Raw genomic sequence first — 13,806 nt, forward strand, 5'->3', positions numbered from 1 at the left:
TTGACTTCATATGTTAACTTTCTATGCACACATGCATCTCTTCTCATGCTCAGATGCACACACGCATCTCTGCACACACTCATCTCTGCTCATCCTGTACAATGCGCCTGCGTGTGCACTGCTGTCTGTTATGTTATAGTATTATTATATGCACCGCTTCAAAAAATCTAGTAAATGTTGGAAGTTAGCACTGTGCCCACGTTGTTCTTTTCAGACCCTGTTCCTATTGTGATGTATTGTTGTTGTCCCAATCCTGCTTGGCCCACTGTGAAATATTGCCGTATTATTAAATAAATAAAAGTTGTTCGTGTTGGGTGCTCATTAACACTTGCACATACTACAGGTTTTGTGGGCCTTGCGCTGTCGTACGCACTGTCGGTGACGTCCCTGTTAAGCAGCCTGGTGACGTCATTCACGGACACCGAGAAAGAGATGGTCAGCATGGAGCGGGCTGACCAGTACATCAAGGGACTCGAGGAGGAGAGGCTCGATGGTGGCATCCTGGTATGTTGTTACGCCTACTTAAAGGGAGACGTGGGTCTTTAAAAAATTTTTTTTTATTAGTTGGGTGAACTGAATAAAATTCAATACACCTATTCAGTTTTTCCTGCAGATTCCAAATCTCTAAGTAGATTTTTAATATCTGCATTAGAACAAAAGATATTCAATTTTGAAAATATTTATTTAGCATATTTCTTATAGGGCGGCAGCAAGAGTGAAAAATTTTTGCAGCATACTATTTATGATTATTGAGAATTACAATTTGGTGAACAACTTCATTAGAAAATAAATAGCATCACCAGCTAGACCAGCTCTCTGGCAACCTTGCCACTTACTTTGTTTTTTGTGTTTGACAAGGCGAAGTTGCAAAAAGCCCCGTATGCTAAATTAATTTTAGAAATTGCATATATTTTGTTCTAATGTAGCTATTAAAAATCAAAATAGAGATTTGGAATCTGCAGAAAAGCTGAATAGGCGCGTTAAATTTCATTTAGTTCATCTGTCTATTGAAAAACATTTTTTTAGGCGCTCACACCCTTGCACGTGAATGCACGAACCGTGCGGGGGTGGTGAGGCATCTGGGGGGGACATTGACCTCAGAAAGGATCCATTGACAATGTTCCATGACATTGCGTCTAGCTACAAGCTGGGTAGGAGGCGTTTTCTCCCAAGGTGGCGTCGCCACCTGCATTTGTACGGTAAGTGTCTTCCCGCGACAAGCATGGTGATTTCGATATTTGAAAGAGTAACTTAATAATATGAGAAATATCGTTTTTCTATTTAGTGTCCCTTTAAGTTATTTTTGTAACAGTAGTCAAACGTCAAACATTCTGCAGCCTCCCTTTGGATGGCCGTTCTGCGGTGCAGTCAAGTTCAGCAAGGTGACTCTTCGTTACCGTCCCGGTCTACCTGCTGCACTCAGTCGCGTCAGCTTTGAGGCGGCGAAGGGCTGCAAGGTGGGCATAGTGGGCCGTACGGGCGCAGGAAAATCCAGCCTGCTCCAGGCTCTGTTTCGGCTCACGCCCGTTGAGAGTGGGCAGATCTACATAGACGGCATCGATGTTCTTCGCGTGAATCCCAAGGAAGTCAGGTATGTTCCGCAGGAAAATTAACTACAGTGGACTCTCAGTAAATGGAAATCTCTCGTAAATGGAACTGCCTCCGACATGTTTGGTCTCATAGATTTGAATTCTGCACCCTTGTCCATCTCTCAGTAAATGGAACTTCTGTAAAATGGAACATAGTTTCCTGCCTCCTTCAGGTTTCGTTTAATGAGAGTCTACCATAGATAGTATTAGCACGTCCGGTACGCACTTGATGGCTTGTTTTATAGTACCAGGTGACCAGATGATTATTGGATAGCAAGACATCAGGATAGATCAGAGAAAAAACGGGTGTAACCAATATCCTAGTTGATATTGATATTAGGAGAAGGAGATAGTATTATTATGAGATATTATTGATATTAGGAGACCTGATATTAGGAGAAGAAAATGGACCTTGGCAGGTCATGCCATGAGAAGAACAGATAAATGATGATCACTTAGAGCGACAGTAGAGATACCAAGAAATGGGAAGTGTGGCTGAGGATATCAAATCGTTAGGTGGAGAGATGAAATTGAGAAATGTGCAGGCATAAAATGGAATAAACTCGCACAGGATAGGGTGAATTACAGATCATCGGGAGAGGCCTTCGTCCTGCGGTGGACGTAAAATAGGCTGATAATGATTATGATGATACTGAGCAATGGTAGTGACATCTTGAGACGCTTTGTCTACTCATACTGCCTTACAGACAGGTTTTCTTGCTCCGTGAGTGTTTTTGACAAAAAAATAAAGCATTTAGAAAGGCAACATACTTGCAGTTACAACAACAGGCCTGCTGCCAGCAGGTGGATGACAAAATTTGGCTTTTGCATGACAAACTTTCAGCAAGGCTCTGTATTAAAGAGACCTCCCTCCATCACGGATCGCTACTGTCACAGGTCTCGGCTGGCGGCCATCCCACAGGATCCGTTCGTGTTCTCGGGATCGGTGCGAGACAACGTGGACCCTCGAGGTCTTCACTCGGACAGCCAGATCTGGCGGGCTCTGGACAGGTGTCAGCTGGGACGCACCGTGCGATCGCTGCGCAACAATAGCGCTGCGGCGAGCACGGGCCTCGAAGCGAGCCTGGGGCTACGTGGTTCTGTGCTAAGCGCTGGACAGCGTCAACTTTTGGCTCTGGCCAGGGCCCTTCTGTACAAGGCACGGGTGAGTGAGTTGAAACTGAGTTTTACTCTGAACAGCTGGGTAAAGATCAGCTGTTCACTAATTAAATTCTGAGGTTTTGCATGTCAAAACGAAGTTTAATTCAACGCAGTAATACCTTTATTATGTGCCGTGATCTTTTTTATTTTGTTGTTTTTTTTGTTTTATTTTGTGATATTTGTTGCATGCTGTAACATGTTAACGTTGCTTCGTTATATTATTTCAGAATTTGTTTCTGTTCATGTTTGTTATGCTGAGGTTCAACTACGCATATTTCGTCTCGGCAGTGTTGCTCCAACACAGGTTTGCATGCATTGCTGCGAAGCCATGCTGTGCTGCAACAGAGGGCATAAGTTCAACTGCCAGTGATTGAACAGACCTCTTGTGGGGCTACTTTCACAAAGAGTTGAGCATCGCTGTCTGCGATTATTTACGTGTGTTATACACATGGGTTGATTTTCTGAATAACAAAGAGCTGACCTAGTTGGTAAGTATTCATTCTAAAAAGACAGGGCATGCAAACACGGACACAAGAAAGAAGTCAGGACACCACAAACGCCGACTAACAACTGAATAGACGCACAACAGTGGAAAAGAACGAAGGCACAAAAACTTATCTGCACATGCCTATGCAACAGGCATAGAAATGAAGAAACGCGCCTGATGATTGAAGCATGGCATATCGAGAATAGTGGCAGCGCATGCGTGAGCCAACCATCGATTAACTTGCATAAAGATGAAATCAAATGCCTTAACAGTAGAGCTGTGCGAATAGCAAAATTTTGGGTGCGAAGCGAATTCGAATAATAAACATTGAGTGCGAATCGAATCGAATAATTTAGAATAATTTTTGAATATTTCTCAAACATTTTTCGAATAATTCGAAGTGAAATTACAGAAAAAGTTGCAGAGAATCCCTAAGTATGTTCTTGTGAGATAGCAACATGAAAGTGTTCCTTTTCGCTAGGTTGATAAAGCGCTGGTGAGGTCATATTTCATAGTTGTTTTTCTTATCAAGAATGAGGCAATGTAGAGGCTGAATTGTGTTTATGTACATGATTTGGTGCAATCAAAGTGTTGCCGACAACACTTTACACGTGATAGACAAAGATGCCATTTCCTCAGCCTCTCCTCTTTTTTCAACTTCTGTGGAAGGCCAACTGATGTGGCAGACAAGGGTGTGCTCCCTTCAAGTCCGGAGTTCTAAATCAGCCTCGTAGATGTCAATATATAAAAGCATCTGAAATTTTGGATGCTAAAAAGCTTCGGCGTCCGATTTTTTGGACTTCCTGACCAAATTTCATGTCCAAAACAGCATTAATTGAGCCCCCAACTCTGCCACATCTTTCATCTCCATATTGGAACCAGCGTTTTCTTGAGTTAATACATTTGCGACCGTAGCGGAGCTTGAAAGGCAGCTTTGCCGCAATACGGGTGTGTGATGAGGTGAAGCATATTAAAAATCTAGGGACCACTTCCAAACGGACGTTGACTGTCTCTTGTCTAAGTTCGACCGTAACGGAGCTTGAAAGGCAGCTTTGCCGCAATACGGGAGTGTGATGAGGTGAAGCATACTAAAAATCTAGGGACCACTTCCAATCAAACTTTGTCTCTTGGCTAAGTTCGACCGTAACGGAGCTTGAAAGGCAGCTTTGCCGCAATACGAGAGTGTAATGAGGTGAAGCATATTGAAAATCTGAAGGGACCACTTTCAACCGGACGTTGACTGCATTTGTCTTTGGGAAGTTCGAATAGTTCGAATAGTAAAATTTCAGTGCGAATCGAATCGAATAGCAAACACTATTCGAAAAATATTCGAAATTTCGAATATTCGCACACCCCTACTTAACAGTTATCTTCCACGTAGACCCCCACGCGTGACGGATTGATAGGTTCGCCTGTTGCATGGGCATGCACAGATAAGTTTTCGTGCCTTCGTTCTTTTCTGCCGTTGTGTTTCTCTTCAGTTGTTAGTCGGTGTTTGTGGTGTCCTGACTTCTTTCTTGTGTCCGTGTTTGCACGCCCTGTCTTTTTAGAATGATTTTCTGAACACGGCATCGCGCGTTTCTGTGCTGAGCACAGGACAGCGTCAGCTTCTGGCCTTTGCCAGGGCTCTTCTGTACAAGGCATGGGTGGGTGAGTTGGAGAATATGTTTCGCAATGAACAGCTGTTTCAGGGTCAGCAGTTAGGTGGAATGAAATGTTGGATTGCAAAAGAAAGTGCAGATTAAGATAGTTATACGAAGCAGTCAAACATTGAACAAAATGCAATCGTACACGAAAACATGTTTGATAGGGATGTAATATCTATTACAAGCATAGATATTCAGCTGCTGCCTCGTGCAAAGTTCATGTGCCACGTGATGCCATCAGCAAAAAGTGTTCCACACTCGCCGCCTTGGCTACACGAGTGGTGCCGGCTAACACTCCCGGCGATTACACGTACAGAAATACCCAATGAAATGGACAGGGAAGTACCTCCCATTGTAGCTCAATTGGTAGAGCATCGGACGTGTAATTCGAAGGTTGTGGGTTCGGATCCCACCGACGAAAAGGGTGGTTTTTCTACCACTTCCATTCATTTCAATTTACATCACAATTACTACACTACAGTTAAAGACAACAATTGATGCCCCCTATGCTTTCCTTTGCCTAATTCTCTGTTGGATTCATTTGGTTGTGTCTGACAGAAATGAGCCCCTCGAAAATTTCTCCTTCTTTCGTTTAAGCATACATATTCATCTTTACACACTGCGCAAAGGAAATAACTAGGGGTGTGCGAATATCAAATTTTTCGAATACGAATCGAATACGAATATCCACCTTCGAATATCGAATCGAATATCGAATATCAAAGGAAAAATGGCTCCACAGTAACAATATTTTATTTAACATGTAGCTATTTAAAAATAAAACATTAATAGCCTGACTGGCAACACAACATACACTGCTATCTCCAGAACACAATGTCCAGGCTAGCACAATGCGCATCACAACACAATCAAATATCACGGCACAATGAAAATAATGACTAGATGTTATCATGAAGAAATATGAGTTACTCCACATGATCAGGCAGCAGGCGCTCCCTTCTAACAGAGACAACCCCCCCTGCCACTGAAAAGGCACGCTCGCTTGGAACAGAAGTGGCTGGTATAGGGAGGTACATGGGGCAAAGCTTTGCCAGACTGGGGTATCTGAAGGTGCCTACAGTCCGCCACCAGTCGCATGGGTCACTGTCTTTCTTCAGAAGTGGTCCCGCATAGTGAACGAGTGGTAGTGCGGCACGTTACGGCCGCATAATATTGAAAATGTACGGTTACATGATCGCCAACAGCGCTGCACGTCGCAGATGCACCAGCAATAAATCATACGTATTGGGGCGCTCGTCGCAGGCAGATATCGTGCCTGCGTGTACTTACGATGTTTATCGCTCCTCTTGGCAACGTTTTTATGATACGAACGCAGCAGAAATGTGGAAGACGAGTTATTTTATGCATGATAATCGAATCGCATATTCGAATATTCGAAGTTATCAAATATTCGAAACTTTTCGAATACACGATTTTCGAATCGAATACGAATATTTCGAATGTAATATTCGTCGAATATTCGAAACTTTCGAATATTCGCACACCCCTAGAAATAACATAAACACTAGATGAAGATACGACGAAGCACAAGCACTGACTCACAACTGCATGTACAGCATATGCATATAGTATACCGACTCGCCCAACTAGCTACTGTACTTCAATATACTGGGTGTTTCAAGCAATGAGTCTGTAATTCCGAAAAATCAAGGAAATGCGACACTTGTTTGATGCCTTCACAATTACTTCTGTAGCTGCAGGCATCTTAAGATGGCTAAACACATGATTTGGGACAGAAATTAAGAAAGTTAAATTCACTTTTTAGTTAGTGGAGTTAGGCGGTTATGTGAAGTGGGAGAATTGAAGTCCTTCATGCGAAGAACTCATTGCAGCTTTGAGATTTCGAAGCAGCAGCTTCTAGTAAAAATTGCAAAGTAATGAAATTCACCCAAATTCAGCGGCGAAACTGCAACCGAAACGCAGAAGAGTGCAACTGCCATATTCATCTGAGATGTCCAGAATGAGTGAGCGCTGTTATATCAACCACCAACCGACTTTGTTGTGGGGGGTTTGCGGGCTGTGCTTGCAGTTATAGCGTGCATGATGCACATACGTTGAAGAACGCAGAAGATCTACACCTCCGTAATTGTTGTCTTGAACAGTGACGTCATTCTGGTCGTCTGCTTGTTGTGCTCATCGATGCTTCAGTTTCAGTTTCGTCGTTATATTTGGTTGAATTTCATTACGCCAGAATAATTACTAGAGGCCGCTTCTTCAATATCTCAAACTGCAATGGGTTCTTTGCGTGAAGAACTTCAATTCTCCTATTTGACATAACTGCCTAACACCACTAATTAAAAAGTTAATTAATTTAACGTTCTTAATCACTGTCCTAAATGATGCCTTTGGCCATTCTTAAGATGCCTGAAGCTACAGAAGTAATTGTGAAGGCATTGAGCAAATATCGAATTTCTCTGATTTTTGGGGAATTTGGACACATTTGTCGAAATACCCCTTCGTTACATGCTGAGCTGAGCCGATATTGACTCGGTAGGTACAACATTGTGATGTTCTGGACGAGGTCACGGGTTTAATTCCCCTCAGCTGCAGCTGCATTTCAATGGAACCAAAATGCTTTAACATCCCAGAGAAACACGAGGCATTATGAGCGGTTCTCCTGCCAAGGATACTTTATAAATTTTGATCACCTTGGGTTCATTAACGTAGATTCAAAACTCATAATGTGAGCATTTTTTGTGTTGAGGCATCATTAAACCATAACCGTGAAGGCCAAAAATTTACCTTGAAGCCTTGTACTGGGCAACAGAACGTTGCACCCTGAACCACCATTGTGTTTTTGCACTGGAGGCAGATAGAGGGATTTTCCGAGTGCATGGACAAAGGAAGAAAAATTTGCTGCAGTGGAAATGATTTCCCCAAAAGTGTGAAACTGGACCTCTGCCATCTTACTACTGGCACGATGAAACATCAGCTTATAGTGGAAAATATTAGACGCTTTCCTCATACATCCTACGAGCCTAAGTCAACTAATTTTCCCCGAAAGATACCGGTTGACAACGTGTCCTTACATTACCAGTTTCCTTACAAAGTCTCTATGTCCTGTTAAGTTTTATCGGAAGCCACATATGTATTCAGCTAGAAGTGTCACTTTCATTGGGAACAAGTTTTTTTATCTTATAATTTCCCTAGTATGTAAATAGTACATTGATTCATAATTAGTTCAGTGTTCTGTTCTGTAAGTGGTATTGGTTCCGTATGTGGGACTGACCCATGCCACTTCTCCATAAGTGGGACTGCCCACTTGCACTTTTCCATAACTGAGATGGATCAGTCCCGCTTATGGATAAGTGAGACAGATCTGTCAGTGATCCATCCCACTTATCTCTAACTGGGACTTACTGAAAAGGCTATGTATGTGAGGTAAAGTGCTGGCTTCACATTTGCTGCTAAGCCGTGGTAGCTTACCCTCCTGCAAATTTTTTTTCTTTAAAACCTCCTCGATGTAAAGCTATTGCAACCATAATTTGTTTCCTATTTTTTTGCCGGCATTTGTGTGACGAACGTGGTAACGAGCCACAAACATGGTAACGAGTCGTGAACGTGGTAATGATTCTCCAGGTCCTTTGCCTGGACGAGGCAACTGCGGGCATAGATGCCGAGACCGATCGTGCAATTCAGGAAACGATTCGAAGCACATTCCAAGACACCACTATCCTGGTGATAGCCCACAGGTGAGGGCATAGACCCAGGTTTGTTTTGTTTTCGCACTGCCATCAAAAGTGCAATTCTGTGAGAGCCAAAATCTTTATTATACTAGATGAAGCTCTTAATCCACAACAATGAGCTGTTGCATTCAGAACCTTCTTCATTGTAATTTATGGTGTGACGTGGTGGTGGCATTCATTGGATTCCGAAAATTAGTGCTCGGCTGTTTAGCATATACGAAGAATGCCTTTCAGATCTGGAAAAATAGAATGATTCATTTCAGCAAAATCGCTTCTTGGAATTGTGTGCAGTAGACTCTCATTAAATGGAACCTGAAGGGATCAGAAAAATATGTTCCATTTAACAGGTGTTCCGTTAGTATACTGAGAGGTCAATAGGGTACAAAACCAATCATATTAGGAGCACTTGTTCCATTTAAGCAGTAGTTCCATTTAGGAAATTTCCGTTTAATGAGAGTTTACCGTATACTCATTACTTGCCTCATGTATATTCATTATTTGATTACACCAAGCTACTTTGTAAAACAATCTTTACGCTTAAATTATTTTTCTCAAAATTTTATATGTATATGTATCGATCGCTCAGAAATTGGAGTTTCTAATGGGCAGCGACAAAGTGAAATGCTGTATTAGTTTAGAAAAAAAATGCAATGAAAAAAAGAAAAAGAAATATTCAAAGCTATGAGCACAATTGCGTCATATTTTAACTGCATACTTTATTTTCTCTTTTTACTGCTCACACATTAAAGTCGGGTAAAATGAAATGCAGGGTGGAAACCGTTCTAGACTGTGATCAAGTCCTAGTCATGTCCCACGGCAAGGTCGTCGAGTCCGGCAGTCCGCAGGAGCTGCTTCGTCTTGGAAACGGACACTTCCGCGCCCTCGTCGAAGCCTCCCGCAAAAACGGAGGCACGGTGCTCGTCGAGACCGCGGAAGCGGACGACGACGACGTTCCGTTAATAGGGTTCTCCGATCCGTAGTGCATTTCTCAATTTATATCGTGTAACAGAGAGACTTTATTTAAACATCGAAGATTTCTTGTGATCGTTCTGTGTGATCTGTTTGGGACGGGTAACGCAATAGAACGCTCGTTAAACTCACAGTGGTGCAATATAATTAAGCATTTATTGAGCATGTTAACACGTGTTGGAGTGCAGTGTACAGCATGGTTAAACTTTTAAAGGGAAGCAGAAACCGTCAGTTGAATTACTCAAAGTGCTATGCAGTTCACCAGTTTGTTGTTAAAGGGGTACTGACACCGATTTTTGAAGCTGAGTTTACTTCATCATACAAATCTCCTGGATACAGAGGCCACTCTGAGCAAGTGTGGAGCTCAGTAAATGCTGATAACATATCTTATTTTCATATTAATATAAATTTTTGCATGGTGCACCTACTGACATTGACACTAGCATGATGTCAGGCTACTGGGGCAATTCTGGTGACTTCACGTGCCGGTAGGGCTAGTTGTGATGACTTCAGACAGCAAGACATACAATATGGCCACTTGCGTGTCACCAAAAACATTCAAAATGGCCACTTGTGCGTCACCAACGAAGTCGCACAGCGAAGCAGTCATGGAAACGTCGCAATATTTTGCGCGAGCACATGGCAAGAAGCTCATACAGTGTCATCACATCAGGATACAGTAGAAACTGAAACTAGCTTTTAAAAACATGTTCTGATTAATGTTTCAGGGCGCACTCACACTTCCTAGTACATTTGCTAGGCCCTTGAGGACTTGGGTTATTTATTTGACAAAAAAAAAACAACCGAAAATTTTCATGTCGGTGACCCTTAAGACATCTTTGAGTGAAACTGTATAATAGACAAGACACGCGAACGGCAAATAAACAAAGCTTTGTGTATGTTTGCCACTTGCTGTGTCCAGTCTTTTACGCTGCTCGCTTCGAAGACGTTAACTAGCTTGGATTCAGACCACAGCAACAAAGCATGTCTTGCAAACCTGGGTACAAATGTGCCATGTTCTTTTTACATTTTGCTAGTGTCCTTAGAAGGTCATGTTGCAATTTCAGTTCCTCTGTGTGATAGATCTGTGTCACGAATATTTTTTTTTTATTGTCGTTGTCCATGTTTTCTGGTGAAGGCATCTTGGGAGGTGCTCCTGCATTGACTGCTTGGGTTACTTATAGGGAAACCAAAATGGTGCAGAGAATGAAGGAGAAATAACAGAGAGCTGAGCTAGTTGGTAAGTATTCATTCTAAAAAGACAGGGCGTGCCGTGTGTCCGTGTTTCTTTCTTTCTTGTGTCCGTGTTTGCAGGGCCTGTCTTTTTAGAATGAATGAAGGAGCTATGTCAGTACCGAGAACTGTTTACACTGTGCCCGAGAATTTATAAATAGCTAATCTTGAATGAGATTTGTACTTTCAAAGCACTAGCTGCAAAAGTCTACATGAACAGATTATATTGGGGTCATCTTTTCTGTTGCACTGTATACCCAATCATGCGAAAAAAAATGTCGAAAAAAAAAAAAAACCTAGTGCACCACAAGCTCGACAAGAGCAGCCATCATTCGCCAAGCCCAACACTTTCTACTCATTTTTTATGGCAGGCACACCTATATATTGCTATACAGGCATGTACTACTATTTCAAGCTTAACGAAGTCGTGCCAAAGTGTGCAAAGCACCAGCATGAACTCCTAGAAGCGAGTCTTACTTTGGCAAAATCTTGTTCATACATATTGTCGTGGTACCCTGCATACGGGAAACCAAGATGACGCACTAAATAACACAAACAACCTGTTTGATACGCTGGTGTGTGCAAAGACACACATCTCTTTTTCAAAAAATATCGCAGTCCGTGAGGCCAAGTCCATTGGAGCGCACACGTTTGCTTAGCACAAGAGCGGAAATATGATGCGCATCTTATCATCTTTCGATGTCATTGGTAGCAAAAATATAAAACCAGATTGTATTAACTGTGAGAATATTGACGACATCACACCGTCATTGGCATGTCGGTTTTCGATATGACATTTCTAGTTCTCTGCACTATTTCTGATGTCCCATAAGCAGTTCTAAGATGCAAGCACAATCCAGCTGAAAGTTCCGCTAGCAGCATGTGCTGCACGAATCTTTTACGGCCAGATGTTGTGGTGCTTTTCTGTGATATGCTTGCCAATAAAATGACAGTCGGTAAAGCCACTGCTCTGGGCCTGGGTGCTTGGTACTTTTAATATTTGTAGACACAATCACGTCATCTTTTTGTTCCGTAGGTGTGGAGAGATTTTTATTTTGTGCAATTATCTATGAGGTATGTGTCACCTTTGTTGCACTGATTGACGATGCATGGACCTATGATGAACACGCACCCTACCAAAAAAAAAAACGTTGTCAAATAGGTGTTGGACTCGTAATTCCAATAATCTTCAATAGAACTTCCCGATTGAATGCCATTCATTCGCATCAGCGATTGGCGTGATGAGACGATCACCTTGTCAATGGCTACTTTTAAAAGGAATTTAAGAAAAAAAAAATTTTAAATAAAGATGGTGATCTTTATTCTTATCCTTGTTGCAACAGATTTGCACATTTCATTGTTTTCAGGTTCAAATGGAAGGCTCCAAGTCCTGTATTAGTACTTGCCCGTGGAATTCCTTAGTGACCTCTTGCATTGCCTACGTTAACCATTGTTAACATTTTACAAATAACATTCCCGAAGGAATGTTGTGTGTATTCATGACCAGAGCTGCTCTGATACATAAGTTGCCAAAAGAATTTCATTATCTGCCGATTCATTCATCAAGTTACACTGGTGTTTGATACATAGAGGACAAAGTCCTTAAAGGAATTTGATACTTACGCAAGGCTGTTGGGCTTGCATTCAGTAGGTGGCCTATCCTTGTACAACCTTGTGAACAGCTGAATTTGTAGTTACAGAAGGTACAGGTACTGTTACAAGTGGATCTCACCCGCGGCTGTCACATTTCGATGGAAGTGAAATGCTGGTGGCCCGTGTACTGTGCGATGTCAGTGAACACCAGATGGTCTAAATTTCCAGAGCCCTCCACTACGGGATGTCATTTCGTGAATCTCGCTTTTGCAAGCAATGCCAAATGTGTAGTATTTCTGTGTTGGCAACACTGCAGCTGTATTGTCTGGTGCATAAATACGGCGCAATCAAAAATGCAGTGCCTGCATCTTTGTTGAGCTTTTGAAGGAATGTTGAGCAGATTGTGCTGCCAAATTCCCACTATGTCATCTGAGCTTCTTGCATATTTCATAGTCAGAATCATGCGACGGTAAAGAAAAAGTGTTTGAACATGTGTGAATGTCCTTTGGGTATTTTTGCAAAATTAAATTAGTCAACTGTGTTCACAGAACCATGGAGTTAAATTTCACTGGTGAAGCCACGAAATGGCACGCAAAAAGACACACATACTACTGAAGCTAATGTGCATTGACGCACCATATCCAGGTTTCACTTCTCACTCAAACTGTTCAAAACGGATAAAGCAACATTCAACAATCGCACAATCTTTCTCACTGTAGTGTTAAGAGTATATTATCTGTGTAGAAATGCATGTAATCTATGAATTTAATCTTAGAATTTGTCATCTGGCAACCCAGAAAACACGTGTAGAGGTGTGCTCAAATTTCGCATTAGGGAGTGTCATAACCGTTGGTAATCTTTTTTTCGCAATTGTCATACTATAGTTATCTTCATTTTAAAAAAAAAAAAAAAAAAACAAGCAGCAATGAAATACTGTCAGTGGTGCCAGTGCATCGAACTATGGTGGCAACATCACGGGCAAATCAAGTGGACTTGTATCTAGGAGGCGTTGTCTGAAGTCTTCTGTGTCGCATGTCCAATCATGCATCAAGACACAAAACCGTGTGCCAAATCTGAAAGGCAACAGCCATAGTTCATTTAGAACCAGCAAGATGGTATCACAGTTAAGTGCAAAATCCTCCATGCCACTTATCATTGAATGCACTAAGTGTTTTCTTGTGTACTATCTTTAAAAAGAATTATTAGTCAACTAAAACTTTTCTACAGAAGCTTCAAACACGAGGTTTGCATGTTTATGAGCCGAAGCATCGTTATGGTTTCTGTATCACTCAAAGTATTGATATAAATGCAAAATTTTACATTAAACGTGTATTCCCCGTAGCAGGAGTGGTAGCAAAAGCTGTTCTCCAGTATCCCTACAATACTTAGGAAGAACTGGTAGTGACCACCTTCACAATAAT

The 13,806-nt window shown here is 41.9% G+C and overlaps 1 protein-coding gene across 1 annotated transcript in view; it reads left to right on the forward strand.

The window, feature by feature from the left end:
- LOC119400400 (ATP-binding cassette sub-family C member 10) overlaps nucleotides 1-9,609 on the forward strand; it is a 45,339-nt gene extending 35,730 nt beyond the window's left edge. The window contains exons 16-20 of the mRNA XM_037667421.2: nucleotides 344-504; nucleotides 1,338-1,591; nucleotides 2,487-2,754; nucleotides 8,484-8,596; nucleotides 9,360-9,609. Coding sequence (XP_037523349.1) covers nucleotides 344-504; nucleotides 1,338-1,591; nucleotides 2,487-2,754; nucleotides 8,484-8,596; nucleotides 9,360-9,570 — 1,007 coding nt within the window. The 3' untranslated portion in view covers nucleotides 9,571-9,609. The remainder of the gene's footprint in view (nucleotides 1-343; nucleotides 505-1,337; nucleotides 1,592-2,486; nucleotides 2,755-8,483; nucleotides 8,597-9,359) is intronic.
- Nucleotides 9,610-13,806: the final 4,197 nt, after the last annotated feature.

The sequence above is a fragment of the Rhipicephalus sanguineus genome, chromosome 7 (assembly GCF_013339695.2).
Source record: "Rhipicephalus sanguineus isolate Rsan-2018 chromosome 7, BIME_Rsan_1.4, whole genome shotgun sequence".
Classification (NCBI taxonomy): Eukaryota; Metazoa; Arthropoda; class Arachnida; order Ixodida; family Ixodidae; genus Rhipicephalus; species Rhipicephalus sanguineus.